Here is a 22,513-nt window from a genome sequence, read left to right as displayed (position 1 = left end):
ACAACCTTTGAATACAAAAAAACTCAGATTACAGTTTGCATAGACGTTTCTTTTTGGAGGCATTTCCTGTGTTCGGTTGCGTTTGACCACCAGGAAAAAGAGGGAAGCTTCCCAGCCTGAGGATACTTTCTGATCTGTGAAGAAGTGGCAGCATCGTGTTTTACACAAAATAGATAGCATCTTGAGGAAAGAACATTGTGTGAAAATACTGCAGCAGACCAGATGAAAAGGAAATGTATGTAAAGTTCTGCTTTTGCAAAAAAAAGAAATCATTGAGAAAATAACCTGAAACAGGAAGAATCGCATAAGGGAAAAGTGTTAAATTTTATTCAGTTTATGCAAGCTTCTGCTTTCAACTGGGTACCAGACTCTCCGTTTCAGATTAAAAGTAGGCGTACTTTTAATCTGACATCAACCCAGAAATGGAAATAAAGGCCTGACAGAAATGCCAAAACTGGCGTCTCATATTCACACCTTTTTTGTAGCAGTTACAAGATGAGCAGAAGTTTCACAACATCCCACGTAGTAGTTTTTGCACTTTTGCTGACAAACACGCAACCAAACAAGAGAAATCGAATGCATGCCGCAAGCTTTCAAACGAGCGTCCTGAAACAGAGAAGTCGGCCGGCCAGCCGGAGTGCGTGCATGCATGCATGTGCTGCTCCCCTGCGATTTGAAGTGATGCAGCAGCTGCAGAGGTGAAAGCTTGAGAAGCCAAAGCTTTGCACTCCCACAGAACTTTCAGTGGGTTCTGCCTGCGACACAGCATGCAGGGAGAGCCCATTTCATGTCTCTTTGATTCGTAGAGTATATTCACGAGCTTTGCAAGTTCATTCATCCGCAGCACTGTGCAATCTAAACAAAAACCTAAATAATAGGCTTGTCGCATTAAGCAGTAAATTAATTAATCGTATCAAATAAAATGAACTCAACTGCCATTTGCATGATTTACTGTTTCTCCCTTTCTACTAAAAACTGAATAACAAAAGTCTTCAGTCTGGTGTTTTGGTCTCAACTAGCCTCTTTTCTGAAGAACAGTTTTGTTTACACAGACTTCATAATTCACTATGCTCATTATGGCATTTTCTAAGAATGATTTTGTGAAAAAAAAGGTACTAAACATGTTTTGTATAACCCACACATCTATCCTAACCTGTTCAAGGAAGCATAAAAGGTCACCTTTACAATGTTTTCCATTTGCAGTGTTGAGTGTTTCATCACTGAGTGGACATATTTTCATCAATATGCCATTATTACCACTATATTACTTGAAAATGGTCTCAAAACAACAATATTATTATTTATCACAATAACTTCTGGGACAATTTATTGTCCAGCAAACTGTTATTGTTGTAAATCTGTTTGCAGTCATTTTTATGTTTGTAAAGGTTGAGCTGTGGGGTGTGGCAGGCAGCAGCTTATTAAGATTTAAAGAGACAGATGCCCTCTGAGACTAAAATCTCACCATCTCAGGAATATTTTGTATATAATATATTCAAGGAACATTGCATAATTTATCCTTTAAGGACAAATTGGGTTTCTTTGTTGAAAACTACCACCTAAAGACATTTGTCTTTGTGTTGTTAGATGGTTTTGCTGCGTGAATCTAGTTAAAAATCGTGAAAAGGCGCCATCAAAGCATTTTGATAAGAAAGTTTCTTTGTTATTTTTTGTCTCTTGAGTTATTTTTCTGCCTGGGAGGCTCAGATTAACGACCTCATACCTTCTCCAGCTCCCGCTGCCTCTCCCTCTGCTCCAGGGTGTGAACGGCACTTTGGGAAAAGGCTCGGGGACGGGGGTGTTGGCCCCCCGAACCCCCCCCTCGACGCTCCGATGCCCCCGGCCAGCCCGGACCTCCACCTTTTCCCTCCAGCACCTGGGACTCCGAGAGCGCATCTGGGGGAAAGAGAAGAAAGCCTCATCAGGGACAAGATCAATAAAACTTCAGACATTTTGGATTATTTTTATTTATTTATAGTGTTGGAAAGCTTTTCTTTCTATTGCAAATAAATTAGATTATAGGTTTTGGATTTCATTTTAAAATATCTAATGTTCAGAAACGTCCTTTAAAAGGTAAAACTGGAGAACAATTAAAGCTTTTTTTAAATTGAAATTTTAAGCTTTTTCATAAAACAACATGAAAGCAAACTTTTGTGGCCAAGATTCAAACACTTTGGAGATAAAAACAATACAAATGTACTAAAAAAAGGCATTTCTGTTATGATACTGTATTGTGATTAGATTCTACATTCTACAGCAGGGACAATGTAAATATTAAAATATCATGTTTGGAAATATCTCACTCACCCTAAAACCTTTGCTCACTGGTCTGAAAACAAAATATTTTAAGAAAAAATTCCCAAGTTCAATAACTTTGTTTTACATGTTTCAGGTTAAAGAATCAATAAAGAAAGTTAGAAAAGAAAATCTCTAAAAATGTTCTATTTGCCAAATATTTCTATTTAGTAAATATAAATAATTTTGGTGACTAGCTAACCTAAAATAAGAAAACTTTACTCTACTTTAACTTCAGATGGTCAGAAAAATGTGTGTGTATTTTTATTGGGTGTATGAAAATATCTGGTTTCAACTGTTTTAGGCTTTTAGTCAAATGTTAGATTGCACTTTATTACAAAACTGTGCAGCTTGAATATTAAACACTTTCCAATTGTTGAAAATACATCATCTAAATTCAAACATTTAAGAATTTCAAGTGCTGTGAACTCTGTGTGGCTGAGAAAGTTGAAAATTTAAAACAAAAAAAAATGTTTTTAATCTTAAAATCTAACTTGGTACCAAAATAAACCAGCTGTTGAAACGGTAAAGAAATGAAAATGTTGCAGAGATTTGAAAAATGCTGATGTTTGCAGACTCACCTATGCTCTCCGACATGCTCCTCTCCCGCAGCTCCTTCGGCGTGCCCCGGCCCTCAGACAGAGACTTCCTGCGGTCTTTGTTGCACCACTTCCAGTCAGGATGGGCCTTGAAATGAGCCTCTTTCACCTGCAGGAGGCGGAGAAAGAACGTAAAACAGAAAATCTAATGGAAAACAGTAGAAATGTTCAAGTTCTACTTCCAAAGACTCAGATTTTATTAACAGAATATGTTGCAGAGTCTCTGCTAAATAGAAACAATAAATCATTTAATCAGTTTATCAAATTTGAGATTTTTTTAAGATTTAAAGATTTTTGCAAAATCAGGATTTTTTTCATGACGCGAGATCAAGGGGGCGGCCATCTTGTTTGACAAGCAGCTTTTATCTGGATTTTGAATTTGGGTCAATTCTACAACTAAAAATTGGATCCAGGCTAAGAGTTATTCATTTTAATCATAAATCTTATAAAAGTCATAATATTACAAGAATACAGTCGTAAAATAAATACGAGAAAAAAAGTTTTAATATTACCAAAATATTGTGTTCAAATTTGAATCATTACCTTATCTGTAAAACCGATGTAAGATTCTCAGCTTTCCTAATTTTATTTTTTGTTATTTTCATGTTCTTATAAAACTGTGACTTAGTTTTCCTAACCTTATGACTTTATTCTGGTAATATGACTTCTTACATTATTGTTGTACAACTTTATTATTGTATTACTATGACTGTATTCTCATAATTAAAATATGTAAAAGTCATAGCCTGGGCCTAATATTCTTTCTGATGACCTGAAATCAAATTCAAAATAAATAGAATCTGTCTAACATGCTAGTTAAACAAGATGGCCGCCGTGGGCTTGCTGACGTCACTCTGAACTATGGAAACAAAAGCATTGAACAAAAAACTCCCCTAAAAGAATCCAAACCTTCCAAAAACAAAATTGATTGATAGAATCAAATCCGTAATGAAGATATTTATGCAGCCTGTCTGTTTGAAATGAGTCCGGTCAGTGAGGGTTTCCATGGTAACCTGAAAGGCCAGGTCGTGGTACTTCTGCTTCTCGTTGGGGCCCAGAGCGTACCACCACTCGCCCAGGATCTTGCTGACGGTCCGGTTGTCCTGGTTGGGGTGCCGCTGGTGCACCAGCGCTCGGTGGCGTTTACTGAAGATCATGAAGGCGTTCATGGGGCGGCGGATGTAGTCCTTCTCCCTCTGGGTGGATTTCAGAGGCAGAAAAACATGCGATTACCTGCAGGACTAGTTCCTACGGCAACAGCTTAGTACACTTTAAATAAGACGAAACTTTGAGCAACATGCAGTCAATAAAACACAACTACTACCAGTTCATTTCAATCAATAATGGGGAAATATTGACTTAAACTCCTATATTTCCCAGAAAAGTTACTTAAAAATTAGTTTTGTCTTTTTCAAGTATACTAAGATATTTCTGCCTGAAACTAGACCAAAAATACTTGGTAAGAATTTGTGTTTTTACAGTGCATCTGTGTCATTGGTTCCAAAAAAAGAATCTGAAAAGTGTGGTGTGCATTAGTACTTAACCCACATGCAGACAATTACTTAAGAAACCCTGCAGTGCTCATAAAAAGTACCCACTGTCTTGAAAGTTTAACTTTATTTTTCTGCCTTTACAAAATCAACTGAAATTGGTTGTTTTGCCTCCAAAAAATTATTTAAAATTAAAAATTTAAAGTTTATGTCAAAGTAAAAACTGATGTCTGCAAAACATGACAATAAAATAAAACTAACTAAGATAAAATAAGGACTTTATGTTGAGTATGGAGGTCCAAAACTGACAGTTAAAAATAAAAGCAGCAATAGATATATTTTCTTTTTCATTTTACACACATTTTCATCAAGAACAAAATATAAGAAGTTCTTGTCAAAAACATGCTTAAGGAAAACACAAAAGGAAACATATAGATTTTCTTATGCAAACGCTTCCATAAGGAAAAGGAAAATTATGTCAGTTTTGGTCCTCCATAGATGAGATGAAGATGAATGGAGCTAAATCTGGGAAATACCAGAAGAAAACTAGATATGGAATGCTGCAAAAGACCTGAGACTTGCAAAAATGTTGATTTCTAGATTGAAAAAGCCCATAATAATGCAACAAATCCGAGAAAAACATATTGAATTCTGTGGTATTAATGTCAGAAAGTTCAGTGAAGGTCAGCGAAGGTCAGCCCAGATGACTCACCTTCCTGTCGCCATCTTTGGGCAGGGCGCTGAGCGACTGCGTGCGTCTCTTCATGGGTCCGGCGGAGGGAGACGGGTCGTTCCCCACGCCAGGGGAAAACCTGCATCAAAAACACAAAGGAAAGGGAAACTGAAAGTCCAGCTGGAAATCAGGGGAGATTCCTCCATCTGAGGGACTTGCAGGAAGATTAATGCACCACAAAAACATAAAATATTACCAAAGTGTTTTGGACTGGTTTCTAGTGCAAATAAATAACAGAAAACAAATACACAACTAATTAAGATATAGACCAGGGGTGGGCAACCCTGCTCCTCGAGGGCGGTGTCCTGCAACACTTAAACGTCTCCCTGGTCCAACACACTTAAATCCTAAGTCCAGTCAGGCTCTCCAGAGTCCTGCTGACGACCTCATTATTTGACTCGGGTGTGTTGAAGTGAAGACACATCTAAAAGGCCTGGAGCTGCCCACACCTTGTTTTAACTTAAAAAAATCCCTAATGAGGAAGAAACAGTAGTTTCACTGGCAGATTATTTCACTTATAACATGGAAAATGTTTTGTTACGAGTGAAATAATCTGCCAGTTGAAGTTTATCAATTTTAGGCAATTATTTACTTAAAACAGACTCGTACAAGTAACTCACTGAAAAGTTACTTGTAAGTTCGTTTTGTCATATTTCGAATGTAATAAGGTATTTGTACCATAAACTAGTCAAAAAAACTTGATAAGATTGTTTGTTTGTTTTTTTGCAGTGTATACACAAGATGTAAAATATCCTGAAATATCCACAGACGCACTGTAAAATCAGGAAATCTTACCAGCTATTTTTGGTCTAGATTAATGCAAATATTTTAATACACTTGAATTAAAAAATAACTTGGAAGAAACTTTTCAGCAAGACATAAGAGCTTGTTCTAAGTCAATAATTCCTTAATACTGATGAGAATAGTGCTAATTTTCTCACCGACAACAGCACATTTTTCTTTATGTTAAATAATCTGCCAATGGAACTAGTTCTTTTTATAAATATTAAGGAGTTGTTGACTTAAAATAAGCTCCATCATCTTGCTAAAAGTTACTTGCGAATTAGTTCTGTATTGGTGGGTTTTTCGTATCAACACCTGGAAGTTTTAGGAACAAGTGTCAGTGAACCAATTAGTATCTAACAAAACATTGCAAAACAACCTAAAGTTTAATGTTTTCTCAAGCTTCAGTAAAAATCTCATAATATAAGGTTTTTTAGCTCTGAATTATTTAGCACTCTATTTCTCCCACGTTCTGCCTTTTCGCAGAAGATAACTTTATTTCAAAAGTTTCTCAGCTGGGTTTTAACACATCTTTTCAAAAATAAATGATGAAACAGATTGAGTTTTTATCCAAGAACTGAGACGGTCTGTTGTAGATTTGAGAAGAGAAAATCAAAGAGGAGAGCCAGCCGCTGCAGACCGGACTAGTCTTAAGGGTGAAAGTTTCAGATCTTTACCTCAAAGGTTCTATTCATCTTCACACAGACAAAAGCTTGATTACACCACGGATACCTCCCACTGTGAAGCACATGGGGGGATCTGAGTTCGTTTGCTGCATGCAAATATCGGCCCGTCCTGCTGCGTCACGCTCCAGAAACGGATCTGGTGGGTCGTCAAAGCCCCTGAGCGAGCAGGAATACACGTCGCATTCAAGAATTTAAACTATACTGGATATAAATTAATATAGTTTCAGAAAATTATCGGCTCAAACATACTCAAGGGCCAAAAAAAAAAATTTTAATAACTAAAAATCACCAAAAATATGACTTTTTTAACCAAGTCAAGAATAAACTAAGCATGAACTATTTTTATATAAAAAAATAGTAATCAGATTTTCCTTTTTTTGTGTGGGAATGTGATCATAAATCCAAAATTTGAAGAAGTTTTTGCAGATTTTCCTTGTTAAATGAAAGAAAACGAGTTTGCTTTTTATTTCACTGCAAAACACAAAATCCTACCAAGTATTTTTGGTCTAGTTTCTAGTGCAAATATCATAGTGCACTAAAAATAAGACAAAAGTAACTAAAATGTAACTTTTCAGCACGATATAGGAGCTGGTTTTATGCTAATTCTTTAATATTGTTTAAAAAGTGCTAGTTTAACTGGCAGATTATTTCACTTATAACAAGACATGAGTGAAATAATCTCCCAATATAGATCAAGTACTTTTTAATCAATATTAAAGAATTACTGCTTAAAATTGTTTAAAAGTTATTCATAAGTTAGTCTTATTTCAAGTGCACTATGATATCGGCACTAAAAACTAGACCAAAAATACTTAGTAAGGTTTTATGGTGAGAAGCGCCATTATAACCTGAATTCTGTTTCTATTTGAAATTTGTTTGGATTCTCTTAGAGAAAAATGACAAAGCAAAAGTTAGAAACCTCATCAGAGGGATGAGCGAGTCAGTTCGCTTGAGGATTAAATGTCATCTTTGTTTTGTGTACATGTTTTCACAGATGGGGGCGTTTCCGTTTGTCATTTTGCTTCAACAGCTAAACAAAAACAGCAACCCTGGCAAATCTGCACCAAAGCCCCTGAGGGCGATAAGTGTGTCGACTTTGTTTTCATCAATGACACTCGCCCTTTCAAAGCGATGCACAGGAAGGAAAAAAAAAAAATCAGGTGTAAGACTTTTGTATTTGTTTGGTGCCGCCGGCCTCTGAGATCCCAGCGACCCTGAAACATTCATAACCGCACTACGAACCAGACAGCACGTCTGAGTCACTGTGAAAGAGAAACGAGCCAGATGCAGACACGAAGCCCGAACGAGAACGAACTGTACGACTCCTGGCAAGCAGACACACAAACACTCGCAGACAAAAGCGCCGCTTCCTTTCGTGTTCTGCTGCACCTGTCGGCGGAGGCCTTGGGTTTTAAAAGGCTCAAACTACACGACAAGCTGCATCTAATCACAGCTACTACCCACTTTGCTGTGAGTCATACGCAGAGTCGCAGAGAGGAAGCGGCGAGTGCGAGGGGCTTGATCAGAAACTGAGAAAATCTTACCAGACGGTTTTAATTTAAAAACTGACTTCAGAGGGAAATGTTCAGGCAAGCAAGGAAATAAATCTATGCTCAACTGTGCACTCAACCCATCAGCTGAAATTTAATTAAAATGTAACTAAACACAAAGGAATCCTGGTGTTTAAAGGTGACCTATGATGATTCCTTGGACATGTTTGGATAAATCTTTGGCAGGGTTGCTATTTGTGGTCCTTCAAAGCATTTCAAACTTACCAAAGAGTTTTGGTCTAGTTTCCAGTCCGTCTTGTCACTTTAAATCCAAATAAACTCACACGTGAAAATGGCCGCAAACAGATGCGCAACTATGTAATCATACATCTTTGAAAAGCAGAAGTGGAGCCTGCTGCACAACCAACAAGAATGCAGAAAATGGTTTCTGGACGGTAAGTCATCAACAAAACACTTGTCTTTTCCAGCAGCCATTGCGGTTGCTAGGTAACGGTCCACTGCCCATCTAAAGTGATTCATTTTCAGGCACCAAAAAACTATAACTTGTTGCCAACTGGGTGGCTTTTTTAAAGCGGTTTGGCTGTTTTTAGAAGCAGTTTAGACTCAAACTGAACTTTCAAAAATGAGCAAAAAGTAAATTTTACAAAGTAGGTCTCCTTTAACCATTTACCAATATTTCTTTCTGTGTAGTAAAAAACCTGCAGCGTACTCACGGATCATCGGTATCGCTCTCTGTCTCGCTGTCCGCCCCGCCCCTGTCTGCCGGGGGGTTGTCGTTGGTCGGGGGAGGGCGAGACGGTGACCCCCTGTCCGGCTCCGGTGGGCCCGCCCGCTCCTCGCTCACCAGGGCCACACCGCAGCGAGGCTCTACAAAATAAAAGGTTCAAAATTATTTAAAATCAGACTTCATTTGAAAACATAATGCATTCTTCTCAACTGAATGGCCTTTCAGCCCCGGTCATTCTCCGTTTAGCTCTCCAGCTCTGATATCTTGCATGATTTAATTTAATTTTCCTCAGGATGCCACACAAGGAAGTGGTTTGCTTCACATGAAAACCTTAAAATACATCCACAGCTGTGCTTCTGTTTAACTCAAACGATGTGAACCATCATCTGGGCTTTCCCCAAGTTCTTTAAAGGCAAAGTAATCTCTATTTAAGTAATGCAAAAACTTCAAAAACCTTCTGTCATCAAGAATATAGAAACTGTCTTGGCAATCCTGACCAAAAACAGGAAAGGTTTAGTCTGATCGGATGTGAGGCAGAGTAAAAAGAGGTTTCCTTTGTATGAGGTTATGCAAATATCTACCTTAAATATTGGTAGAATGGAATAAATTAAATAAAAATATAGAAGTGGATGAAATAAAATAACAAATAAACAAGTATAAATAAATACAAATACTGAATTACATTAAAATAAAGTAAAATAACAAATAAAATAACTTAATATAATTATACCAACATAAAATAAATTAATAAAATAAACACAATAGTAAATAACCTAAATTAAAAATGAAAATTTTACTTTAAAATTAAATAAAATGAGAAATAAATAAAATAATGGTATAAATAAATAAAAATACAGTCAATAAATATATAAAATAGTAAAGAACTAAATTAAATAAAAAAAGATTAAATTACTTTAAAATTAAATAAAATAACTAACTGAAAGGTGCTGCTCTCTTTTTTACATAAACTCAGAAACCTGAGAATATTCAGTCAGTGAAGAGTTTTAATTTTAAATTCCTGCAGTGAACACAGCCCATCACATATCGTCCAGAGAACCGGTTGTTCCTCTGTCTAAGAAAAGCAGCTGGGTCATGTTGCTACCTTTGCTCTGATTAACAAGCTGCTGGCCATCAGCAGGCTGGCCGGCCGCTCCTGGTTGGCTGGAGTCCAGGAACGGGACGAGCGAATGCCAGGGGAACACTGGCACTGACCGAGGCTCCACGTTGGTCCAAACTGGAAAAAACAAAGAAAAAAAAGGTGAAATGTGACGATGTTGGTTGTGATTTCAGAGGAAAGACGATGTTCTGCCCTCTGGCTGCAGGTTCCACTGAAAAACACAGTTTCATAGAAAAGCCCTGAGCAGGAAGTCCATGAATGGAGCATTCAGAGCCAGATCGGGCCACAGGGTAATGAGGGTTGAGGGGTCATGTGGTGAGAGGCTCTGATGAAGGAACCTGTTATTTTTCAGCACTTCCTTTGATCTGGACTCAAAACTCATGCAAACTTACACAAAACTATTTGTTCTTCACACTTTTATCACTTCAAAACCGTCATTTATGAAAATGAGACATTCTCTACACGACGGGTGTCCAAAATGTGGTCTGGGGGCCAAATATGGACCTTTTACAGAGTTTTTGCAGACCACAACTGTTGTTAAAAAAATGATACAAATGGTGGTAAGGAGACTTTAACGTAATTTTCTAACAATGGAAAATGTGAAGTATGACAAAGTTTTATTCGTCATACTTTTGTAATAATCAGTTTCTATTTAATTTATTAAAATTGGCTAAATACAACGTGTTTTGAAAGAAAGTGACCAAAATCTTTGTCTTTCTATTAATAGAGTGAATGTGCAAACTCCTCCTTAAGTTTAGTATCTATAATCAATCAATCAAAGTTTATCTGTGTAGCACATTTTAGCAACAAGGCAGTTCAAAGTGCTTTACTTCATAAAAACACAAAGTCATCATACAGTTTAAGAAAAACGGCAACAAACATCACATTTTGATGAGTGCCACGAATATCAGCACTTTATTATTTACTGATTTATTTCAGTTTTATTTTCACTTTCTTGGCCCACAAATACTTTTGACTGAATTGGTCCATGTGATAAAAAGTTTAGACACCCCTGCTCTACACCTAATAAACATTTTTATGACAAGTTTCCCTGTTCACTTTATATTAATAATCTGGTGCTGTGGTGGCGCAGGGGCAAAGCATGACCCACATATGGAGGCCTTGGTCCTCATGCCGGTAGTCGCAGGTTCGATTCCCAGCCTGGTGATGTTTGCTGCATGTCTTCCCCTCTGATTACCCTGTTTCCTGTCATACTACCTACAAATAAAGGCCACTAGAGACAACAAAGCCTTTAAAAAATAATCTGCTAACTAAGTATTAAAATGGAAACCCTTCCAAATAGTGTTCCATATACAATCATGATTAATCAATTGTTAAAATTGTCATCAACTAATTTAGTACTCAATTGTTAGCTTAAAGTATACAGACTCAAAAAAAGGTAATATATATACATTCTGCATTTAAGATAAAAAAAAACATTCTTTGTTTCGAGTGGCAGTTCTTCACCTGGTTCAAATTCTTTAGAAAATATTAAACATGCTGTACTGATGTTGCTGCAGTTACGTCCTTTGCTACAAATGACCAAGCATTCGCTATAGAAATCCTATGTGCATTTTTTATTTAAAAAAGAAATTCAATTGCTTATTTGCATCTTTCAACGCATTTCTAATATTTTACAAAATAAGCTAAAGTGGCTAAATGAAAAATGTGCCAGTTGTTTTCTCAATCAATCGTCAGAATAATTTTCGCAGTTGGTTTCACTCTGCCGTTTTAAATGCCGATTCTGACGATTATTACGACTGAATCCACTCTGTTTCCAACTTTCTGCTAGTTTTAACCCGGCTGTTTGCAGGAGGAACTTCAGCTGAGGAAGTTAACTTTATTCAAATGTTTGACACATAAAGCGGGTTTGTTAGAGGGGGGTAGCACCGCTGACGAGTTGGAGCTCATGGGAACATGAGTGGGTCAGAGGTCAAATTCAGCTTCACCACCACCACAACTCGTAAACTAGGATACATTATCGACTCATCCTGGACGTAGTTCTGCAGCTGATTCTGAATTTTCTAGAAATTTTATTACAGCAGACCTCAAGGAACCGATAACTGTTTTGTTACGCAACATAAACAAACTAACTTGAGTCAGCTAGCTGGAGGCAATCGGCGGCTATGATACAAAATGAGTGTAATATTTTAGAGTTAAATGGACACGAACTGGCTGAACTTTTCTTGGCTCATTTCATGTTGTTTTGTAGAAACCACCAAGCAAAAAGCACAAATCTGCTGCTTACAGGCCTGTCACTGTGACAAAGTTTCATAACTTATTTTGATAACTTATCGTCCAGCAATATAATGGAAATAATGACGCAAGTTCACAAAGGTAAATGATCTTTAATTTCTAATGAACATTTAACACTGGAACTGAAAGACATTTTAAATATTCAAAATAAACAAACAAAACAACTCAAACAACAAAATAAATTATAAAGTGACTGCGCATAAAATTATCCTTCAAAAGGAGGTTTAGTTTAAACCAAAGCACCAGACTAAAGACTTTTGATTTCCAATTGTTGTTAGAGAGACAGATCAAATTATTGAGCTAATTTAAATTTATCATGCGATCAACTGATTTATTGCTTATTTTGACTGTTCATCTCAAATTTAGCTTCTAAATAAAAAAATTTCATTCCAAACACAATTTTAATAGATTTTGCTTCTAAAAAATAAATTACAAATACCAGAAAACATGTTATATATTTAACATTATCCCTCCTGTGAATCGAGCGATTGAATATTAGGGCCGAGTTACAGGAACAAATTCTGGTGATTAATCAATTAATTTAATAATAATAATTAAAAAAAAAATCACAGATTCTGCAGATTATTAATTTAGCCACTGAAGCTTGTTTAATACAATATTAGAAATACATTAAAAAAAATCAAATGAATTCAAATCCTTTTAGAAATAAGAGAAAAGATTTTATTACCTAAAATGCAACGACAGCAGCTGATCATTTGGCATCTGCAGCTAAAACACATGTGAAAAATACGTCTACTGGTGGTTCCCTGCTGGTACTTACAGTTTTTATTATTTTAAATAACATTTCTGCTGGTATGAATATACTTTATTAATCCCAGGGGAAATTTTCACTTCAGTACAGCCTGTCCAAAGAGCAAAACAAACAAAGAGCAGACAGGTGCGCATTTTGATTTTGTCTCTTAATTTTTATTTTTTTATCTTTGCCACAACTGCTCGTCATATTTCTCCTGAAGAACAATAAAAATATTTCTATTCTAATCTATTATATTCTTTCAGTCACCACGTTTCAAACATCCTCATCATCTAACTTCAACGTTTGGTTATTTTCTAGTTTTACATGCTTTACTCTCAGAAAATTAGCATTAGATGGTTTTCAAAAATACTTTAAGCCATTTCTGTTCATCTTTAATTGGATCCCACACCAATTGTAGAAGATGCTTCTTTGACAGTTTCCAACATCAATGAGGGGTAAACAGGATTGCAGTGTTGTCTGCTGTGCATATTAAACACCATCCTATATAATATTTACACTGAAGAGGCATGAGAGTCAAAATGTGACCCAATGGAAGTGCAAAATCATCACTTTTTTACTGCTTCCTCCCACAGTTGTGGCTACACCACGCAGAAAATGAGCCCAAGTGTGAGCAGAGTTGGTATTTCTCCTGAGAATACACTGCAAGCAAATGTATGAGCTTAATATAGATTAGTGCTTGATGCTCTCCCTGCTTGCATGCTGTTTACCACTTGCTTGTCTATTAATATTGTGGTTTCATATATTAGATGTATGATGAAATAAGCACAAAAATAGTCATCAGAGATTACCTGGAAGCCTTGTAAGCACTTATTACTGCAGCAAAGCTAATTATCTTCAAGCGCCTCTTATATGCTCAACCTTGGAGCAACACCAAAGGTTTTCATATGCGAGACTGGATCACACTCTGGCAATTTTCTGGTGTTAACAATGAAGAAAATATGAATCCAATTCTCCAGAAATCATCAGAAACACTTTGGTGTTAAACCATTTTCACACTAGTAAAGTAACACACATTAGCACCTGCTAACAGCTAAGAACTGCTAACACCTCATATTTCAACTGTGTACAAAATATGACACTAGTTCTCCTTAAATTCTGTGATTTTACTTCTTGAAACTCACAAACACAGTTTAAACCGGAAATGAGCTAATATTTGCTAATACTTGCAGTCCTAGAAAATCTGCTAGAGTTCTTGAGGAATTTAAAATCTAATGGCCTAATTTGTTCTTGTTCGTGCCACAGAGTCAAAACACAAAAAAATTCAGTTTTTGTGGAGTATTTATTGGCCTCAGACACCAGTGTCTGGCTTTCAAGTGGAAAGTGTTTTATTAGTTTTATCTATTGCAAAATAATGGCTCCTGAATTTTTAAAAAATGTTAACATTTTGACGGTAACATGTTGCAGTCTAAACATGACTCTTCAATCTCAGAAATCGAGCTGGCAGCTCACTTTCAGTTCCACTGTCTTACTTCCACCCTTCAGTCATAAATAAAAATCACCAATATTTTGGTCATTACTTAATAACAAAGTTCCCCAGAAAATAACATTTAAGCAGTATTAAAGGTGAAGAACATGTGATAAACAAGTTATATAAAACATGTTCATCACATATATGCACAAAATCACTCTTAAATAATGAGATTTTGCTGATTTTGAACTTCTTTGGAGAATGTACGCTTTGAAAAGCAGAAGTAGAGCCTCCTGCACACCCAACAATGATGCAGTAAGTGGTTTCTTGATGGTAAGTCAACAACAAAACAACTGTCTTTTTCAGCAGCCGTTAACCAGCTGACCAGCTGGAGTTCCCCTGGGGTTGCTAGGTAACAGGCTGGGCTTGGCTGGGGTTGCTAGGTAACGGAGCACTGCTGTTACCTAGAAGTGTCATTTTTTTAGACACCCAAAACTAAAACTTATTGCTAAAAGAAGCTGGGTGTTTGTCATCTTCCCAAGATGGCTGCCCTGGGTATGCTGACATCATTCTGAAGTATGGAAATCGTGTTTAAGGGCCGTAGTAGATACGAAAAAAAACAACAAAACAAACCCCGAGAACATTTCCACCAAAAATTCTGAGATTAATCTCAGAAATTTTCTATTAAAAAACATGGAAATATTTTAGTTTCAAGTGAATATTTTCGACTTTTGAAACTGTGAAAATAAAAAAATAAAAATTTAGAAAATTTCTGAGATTAATATAAAAATGTTTGAGTATTTTTCTAGCAAATTTTTGACTTACGATATCAATTACATTATACATTGTTGGGGAAAAAAAAAAACATATTTTCCAAAAATTAAATCTTCAAAACCAAAAATAAGATTATTTGCCAAAATTGATTTATCGCCCTATCATCCAGGAAACATCAGTCTGTGTGTCGTTAATCTGTAATCAATGTGTTTAACTTAAATAAATAAATGAGTTCATCAACTACATGCTAATCCACTCAATGTGTGCTGCGTTTTCTCGCAGCAGTGTACATCTGAGAGCAATAATGAAACTTATGATGCCAATGCAGCTGCAGAGGCGCTGGGTTATATTTAGGCGAGCTGCCTGCAGCCTCTGCAGCCTTTAGGTGCTTTTTTCTTTTTCTTTTTTAAAAATGCATGGTAAAGAAAATACTCCACTACAGAGGCAGGTGGCCATTAGCAGCAGTGCGACGGACGTGACAAGCAGGCGGAAAAAGAAAAGTGCACGGCCGTAATCAGCTCGGACAATTTACTGAACCGGTGGAGCGGTGTATCCATGACAACACGTCGGCAATACGATTACCCCCCTGAAACATATTCGCATCAAGTGGCCTTAATGGTCCGTCTGAGGCTGTTTGATTGTCTGAAAACAGGGACAGGACTCTGTTTGTGTCTCACAGAGGAGTGGAGGACATGTCCAGACATATCAACACTTACAGATTTTAAAGTTTCAGTGATGTTCCTCTTATCTCTCACAAACACGCGTGTAAAGGATAAAAACAAGCACTACACGCACTGAGTCACACTTTACACACAGCCAGCAGCAGGTTTGGGACGTTGCCAGAGCAACTCATTTATAAAAGCTGTTGATATTCACACCTCAGCTAGGAAACGCAGTTTCATTTTAAATTTAGGAGATTATTTAACATCAGGAGGTGAAATGTAAAACAGTAAAATGATGTCATTTTACTTCACACCTCCACAAACTCCACAAATGTCAGCATCAGCTGTGAAGCGACCGGATTTCCGACGTCGAGGCGTTTTAAAACGGTAAAAATCACCGTTACATTTCCAGCGCTCGCACATGCTGTCATATTCACAAAGTTGGCATGGAAACAGGCACAGAGAACACGATGAACCCAAGCACCTGTACTCCTCCTAGCACATTTTCTTTCATGCAAACGTCTGATCACAGATATGCAGTACAGTTACACCCCAGGACACACACAGCTAAGCAACCGCAAACACAAAGCCGCAGCTATTGGAAGAAGAAAGTAAGTACACCCTTAAACTTATGCTTAAAACACCCACAAATCAACAGTTTGAGGAGGTAGAGCTGGGTGATATTTAACAAAAGATAAATGTTTTTTTCAGAAACGGTTAATCACTATCAGATGACTAATGAAATAATCATCAACTAATTTAGTAATCGATTAATCACTATCTGGAGAATACAGACTCAAAAAAAGGTAATTTACTGAAACAACATTCTCAGATATGTAATTTTATGAATTTCTAATACAAAATAAAGTAAGTTTAAGTGGTTAAATGAAAAATGAGCTGAATGGTGATCACACCTGGAGACAATCAGTTAATCAATGCAGTTCTTCCTATTAAATCCTGTAGTAGAGGCAAGGGTGTACTTAGTTTTTCCAACATACAGTTTCTCAATTTTGGCTCAATTTTGGTCAAACAGACGAAAATAGTCTTTAGTGTAATTTGTTTTTTACACTTCATGTTGCATTTAAATAATGCTATAACCTACAAATTAACTCCTAATGTGACTCTCAAACAGACCTGCTGACATTTCCTATCTATTTAGCACACTCGAATGTTTCCTGATAGCAAATTTCAGAAATGTAGATTTAATAAACCTGCGAAAATTATGTAAAATTGACTCCAGTTTAGAATTAGCTGCAAGTCTGTGTTTCAAAAAGGCGTGAATGTAAAAACTTTCCTTTCCCCTGAGTTCACAGCTAGAACTCCAGACAAAAGAGGAATTTTTTCCCCTTGGAGAACAATTGAGCATTTCTAAGAAAGCAGTTTGCAGCCGACTGGAATGGATAATGTTTCCTCTCAGTTGAAAACTCAGGGACAGAAAAGCATTTTCTAAAATGTTACGCTACAAGCAGCTGTAAACGATCCGTGAGTCATAGCCAAAGCACTCTGTTGACACGGCTGTAAACCCAGAGAGATAAAGAAACCGAGAGGAGCGCAGTAAAACCAAGCGTAGCTCAGCAGATTTCTGCCTCTGACAAAAACAAAAGGTCAAACCCGCAGGTGTCGTGTGGCCGCCACGCCCTCCGCCTGCCTTACCTGTGCCCGGGCGACCCATGATGATCTGCTTGCGCGGCGCCGGATGCGGCGACTCAGCTGGCAGTATGAGCGGCAGCAGGGCGGTCGGCGTGGGGTGGCAGGCCACCGGCTGCGGCAGCGCACCACCCGAGGTGTCCTGGTAGCCTTCGGGTTTCCGGTCCCGACCGCCAGAACCGGACGAGGACAGAGCGGAGCCCAAAGGGGCAGAGACGGAGGATCCGGACAGCGCGGCGTGACCTGCTGTGACTGGGGTCAACGACTGCAGAGAGACATTGGAAAGACGTTGAGTCTGTTTGAAGAAAACATCAATTATTTAACCTGTTAGAGAACACGTGTCAAACTCAAGGGCCACGGGCCAAATCTGGCCCGCCATTGCTCTTTAAATGGCCCGCCATTGCTCTTTATATGGCCCTCTGGTCTCTAGAGAGACACATAAACAGGACCTTAAGAAAAGGTTTTGTGTTTAATGTAGTTTTTATCCGTCAACTGCCAAATTACATCAATGTGAAAAGATGTTCAACATTATTTATGTAAGTGTTAAGAGTCAGATCATTGGCTGAATTCAATTACACCAAAATATGTTTCATAATAAACTTTAAATATGACTTTTATCTGTTTCTGGTAACAGTAGTGATTGCAACTGAACACTAAACTGTGACACAAATTAAACGTATATTCTATCTTAATCTAAAAAATTATTTAGAAGAAAGTCGGTAAAATACAGGAATAAAGTTGTAATAAGTCAACAATAAAATCATAATTTTATGAGTAAAGTCGGAAAAATACAATAAAGATGTACCAATACCAGAATAACGACTTAACAAAACAAGAGTACTTTGTAATAGTATGAGAATAATGTCATAATAATACAACAACAAAGTCATAATATTACAAGAGTAATGTCAAAATAATACGACATTACTCATCACATTAACTTTATTTTTTAGTATAAAAGTAAAGAAATACCAGAATATTATTCGGACAATGTGAGAAGTTGTAATAATACAAGAACAAAGTCGTAATAATACGACAATAACGTTGTACTGTGCAATTCTATTCTTCTATTAATTAGATCTTTATTCTCATAATTAACTTTATTATTTTCTTAGCCTGGCCATTACTCCATCTTAATCTGACAACAGGAAGTAGACTAAAAAATTTCTGAAGCATTCAATTGTTGCTAAAAAAAAAAGAAAAAAAAAAAAAAAAGGCAGAAACGTGAAATCTGTAAGGATGAAAATATTTCACAGGACAACCTAACATCAAATCCCATCATAAATATTAAAACATCTGCATAAAAAAACACCTTTGACTCTAAAGGTATTCTTACAGAACTGGAGGTGACCAGGACCAGGGTGGATGCAGGGTTCCTCAGGAGGACCGCCGGATTGGTGGTGGCCCCGTTGATGGGGACCGGGGCCTGCAGGCCTGGGGGAGTGGAGTGCTGCGGCTGGTTCTTCTCCCTTAGCTGGTTTCTTTCTCTTTTTACTAATGGACCATCTGAGAACTTCGCCAAGGGGACGTCTGGGTTGCGGACAATGACAGGGGAGTCGCGAAGGGGTACTATGCGGCGTGGAGAGGGTTCCTGGGGCAATGGGGAAGGAGGCGTTGGAGACACGAGCATGGGTGGAGGCGTAGAGGCAGCGGAGGACGACGGCCTGCTGGTGGCGCTGCGAGGGCGTGAAAAGGGAAGTGAGGAAGGTGTTGTGGACTGACTGTGTGGGGAGAGGACTCTGAAAGCAGCTGGGTCTCCAGCCAAACTGCCCCCTGAACCCATCAGCTGCTGCTGGTCCGATTTATTTTGGTAGTCCTGGACTAAATGTAGAGGAGGGGGCGGGTGGGTCTCAGGCCTCCTCTTGTTGGGGCTCATAGGGACTGTAAAGGTGAGGTTGGTCTGTATGGAGGGTACAATTGCTGACAGGTGGCGCTCTCGTTCAGAGCCCGGCGTACCCATCTTGGTGCCGCTGAGCTGCCGAGGGCGGCGTGGATTAAGTGAAGGTGGGGCAGTGATTGGACTAAAAGTGGCAGGGCGGAAGCAGAAGAGAGGCGATGGGGAGGGTGACGGGGTTGGTGAGAACGGAGACTGATTGGAAATGGGAGAGAATGAAGGCGTGACAGAGCGGGAACCCCCCAGAGAAACCAGCATGGTTGCTGCCTCGCACTCATCAAAGTCAAAACGAGACAAGTCCTGGGGAAGCAGGGATGGCAGCACCAAGCGGGGACGGGAGTCTCCTCCGCGGCTGCTGGCTTCACTGCTTTCCATTGACGTCTCATCCCAGTCAAACTCTGAGCTGGCTCTCCCACTGCCCAGTCGGAGGTCGGACGGCGTTAGAGTCCCGGTGCTGCTGGCTCCACTGCGCTCCCGGCCGCCTCCGCTGGCCTCCATCTCCTTGGTCCTCATTGAAAGGTGTCTGGAGCAATATCCTCGACGCTGGGACTCTTTGGAACAGCCCTCCCGAGAACACAACCTCCTCCACTGCTTCCCGTTGAACTTCTTCCGGATGCCCGTTGGTGTGCACACCACATCTCCCTTCTTGTACTTTTGCTGGGCTGCTGTGAGAGGAGTGCGGGAACGGTTTGCAGAGGAAGAGTTCGAACCCGACACTGGTCCTCCTCCGCCACCGGATGATCCTCCTCCAGAAGCCTTCTCTGCTCTGGAGGATGCAGAGGAGGAGATGGGAGGCAGAGGGGGCAGCTGAGGGGCAGTAATGACAGCACCAGCTGCGGCATTTGTTGAGTCAAGGCCTAAGAGGACATTCGATGGATTAGGGTGGGGATTGAGGGCCAGGTGTGTGGGAGGAATCCCAATGCCCCGCACAACAGGCAGGTGGGAATTGAGGTAGCCAGACGGGGGCTTTGAGACAATCTGGTGGTGAACTGGTGTTGATTTGGTCCCAGATCTGATTGCTCCCAGTGGGATCATGTTGAAGTGGGACACCTCCATGTCTTCTTCTGGGGTGAGTGGCATATATGGGTGGAGTTGCTGCTGCTTTGCATTATTCTCCCTTTCTCTGTCTCTCTCCTGTTTCCTCAAACGCTCTCTCTCCCTTTCCCGGTCTTTCTCAATTTCCCATTCTCGAGTAACTGGCGAGGAGACAGTGATAATACCCGGGTACGACATTTCCCTCCCAAACATCGAACCCATGCCAATGTTCATTCCTTGGCTGATGGTACACACCTCCTGTTCCACATCTATATCTTCCCTTTCTTCATGTTTTTTATCCTTTTCTCTGACACCCTCTTCTCCTCCGTGGCCACCGCAGGATGGCAAATCTAGATCCCATGGTGGCACCAGAAGACGGAGAGTTTGCCGGGAGACCCATACGGCATGGGTAGCACCTCTGCTATCTTCTACATCCAGAGAATTGGGCCTTCCCTCAGACAGCAGGACACGGTAACGATTGGCCACAGCAGGGTGTGTGTCCACCTCAGTCACCATGCCTTCTCTGTACCACTGCAACTGGCCCTCGTTGCTGTCTTCATCACCAAATGGTACACAGACACGGGTGCCAATGGGTATTGTATGGACACCAGGTGGAGGTGCATCTAAAATAATTTCTACCACCCCTGGAGGGCTATCATGTCGGTAAGGATAACTGCACATCGTCTTTTCGCCGTTCAGTTGCACCTCCAAACAACCGAATTCGCCGCTGACCTTACGTACCACTCCAGCCCGGAACACAAATTCTGAACTCCTCCCTTTGTCTCTCATTTCACCCCCTACTTCCTCAGATTTGTGCCTCCTGAGCTGGCGGGCGAGGACGCGTTGGTTTTTCAGTCCTTTAGCCAGGGTGTCTGACAGGGTGTCAGGAAGGCTGGGCGCAGAATGAGACATAGAATGTGAGATGGCCGGCATGTCACCGACCACTTCCAGGTCAGCAGAGTGTTCGCTGGCAGTGTCTGTTGAAGAACATCGGGGCAGGGGGCTGGGGGAAACTCGCTCTTCATTTCTTCCGGGCCTTTCCATTACAAGAGACAATGTGGGAGGTCCTGGGGATTCTTGGGAATTCTCCCTGCCAGTTGTTCCACTGGGAAAGTTGTCCATCAGATTCCCACTCTGACTGTTTCTGTCAGAATAAGAGACATTGGCTTCAACTCCTGAACCTGTTGACCCCCGGCTGAGGACCCCACCGCTTGGCGGAGGGGGTGTAGAGGATGGAGGGTCGCTATGGTTGCTGGCAGTCGCTGTTGAGCAGTGCTCAGAAGTGTACTTCTTCTTGGGAACGCGCGCCTTGAAAGTGGCGGTTTTCCGGCTGGAGGCGGGATTCGGACTGTTGTTGGCACTCGGTGTGCTGCTGTTGCTGCAGCTGCTGCCGCCGCTGTCACAGTGGCTACTGCTGCCGCTTAGTGCCGACCTCCCAGATCTTTCATCAGAGGACGTCAGCAGTTTCCCTGAATCCATCAAAACCGAAGTCTCGGACATTCCCTCCCCATCCGAAGTGTCTCGCGTTGTCACTAGGCCGGCCTGAGAGGAGTCTGAGTGGGAACTGGAGGAGAAAGATGATGAGAGGGTTCGGTTTTGAGGGGATCCGCTTTCATCTCTGTTCTCATCTGAATCTCTCTTCTCTCCGCCATCTGAGGTCTCCCCGACTCCGCGGCGCTTCCCGCCTTTGGTCCGGGTGGATTGAGGGGAGCGCCGACCTTGCTTCTTTATCGGCTTCATCTTTTTTTTTTTTTTATCTCGCTGGCCTTTTCTCCAAACAGATCTTTTTATTTATTTATCCCACAGTATCTCCTTGGCGTTCCCGTTTGCGTTTTGTCCGTTTACTTCTCTCCTCTGTCGGGGCCTGTCTTTCTCATTCTGTCTTGCCTTTGGTTGTGCGACCCTGGCACTTGCCCACTTTACTTGTCAAGGACTCTGCGAGAAAGAAAAAGAAAAAACAGAAAGCGTGGGTTACTCATCTGGCATTTACACAAGCCTAAACACTGCACACAATACGGAAAGATGAGTTAAAGCGAGAGGTTTCTGAAAAGTGGCACTGCGATAAAAGCTGGATATAACCCGTAACCAGTCATTTTAAGATGCAAATGTCCATCCGAATGG

The 22,513-nt window shown here is 39.9% G+C and overlaps 1 protein-coding gene across 8 annotated transcripts in view; it reads right to left on the bottom strand.

Moving 5' to 3' along the window:
• Positions 1-22,513, bottom strand: part of cica (capicua transcriptional repressor a) — a 40,627-nt gene that overhangs the window by 13,059 nt on the left and 5,055 nt on the right. For all 8 annotated transcript variants that reach the window (XM_015045980.1, XM_015045989.1, XM_015045957.1 and 5 more), the window contains exons 2-9: positions 18,800-22,327; positions 17,470-17,728; positions 9,927-10,058; positions 8,811-8,964; positions 5,097-5,196; positions 3,908-4,090; positions 2,877-3,003; positions 1,724-1,896 (exon numbers count right to left, since the gene is read on the bottom strand). In XM_015045980.1, coding sequence (XP_014901466.1) covers positions 1,724-1,896; positions 2,877-3,003; positions 3,908-4,090; positions 5,097-5,196; positions 8,811-8,964; positions 9,927-10,058; positions 17,470-17,728; positions 18,800-22,132 — 4,461 coding nt within the window. In that variant the 5' untranslated portion in view covers positions 22,133-22,327. The remainder of the gene's footprint in view (positions 1-1,723; positions 1,897-2,876; positions 3,004-3,907; positions 4,091-5,096; positions 5,197-8,810; positions 8,965-9,926; positions 10,059-17,469; positions 17,729-18,799; positions 22,328-22,513) is intronic.

Source organism: Poecilia latipinna, unplaced genomic scaffold (assembly GCF_001443285.1).
Source record: "Poecilia latipinna isolate Pla-1442-1.1 unplaced genomic scaffold, P_latipinna-1.0 Scaffold39, whole genome shotgun sequence".
NCBI lineage: Eukaryota > Metazoa > Chordata > Actinopteri > Cyprinodontiformes > Poeciliidae > Poecilia > Poecilia latipinna.
The sequence above is the reverse complement of the archived record's forward strand: the minus strand, read 5'-3'. Positions and strand labels throughout refer to the sequence as shown.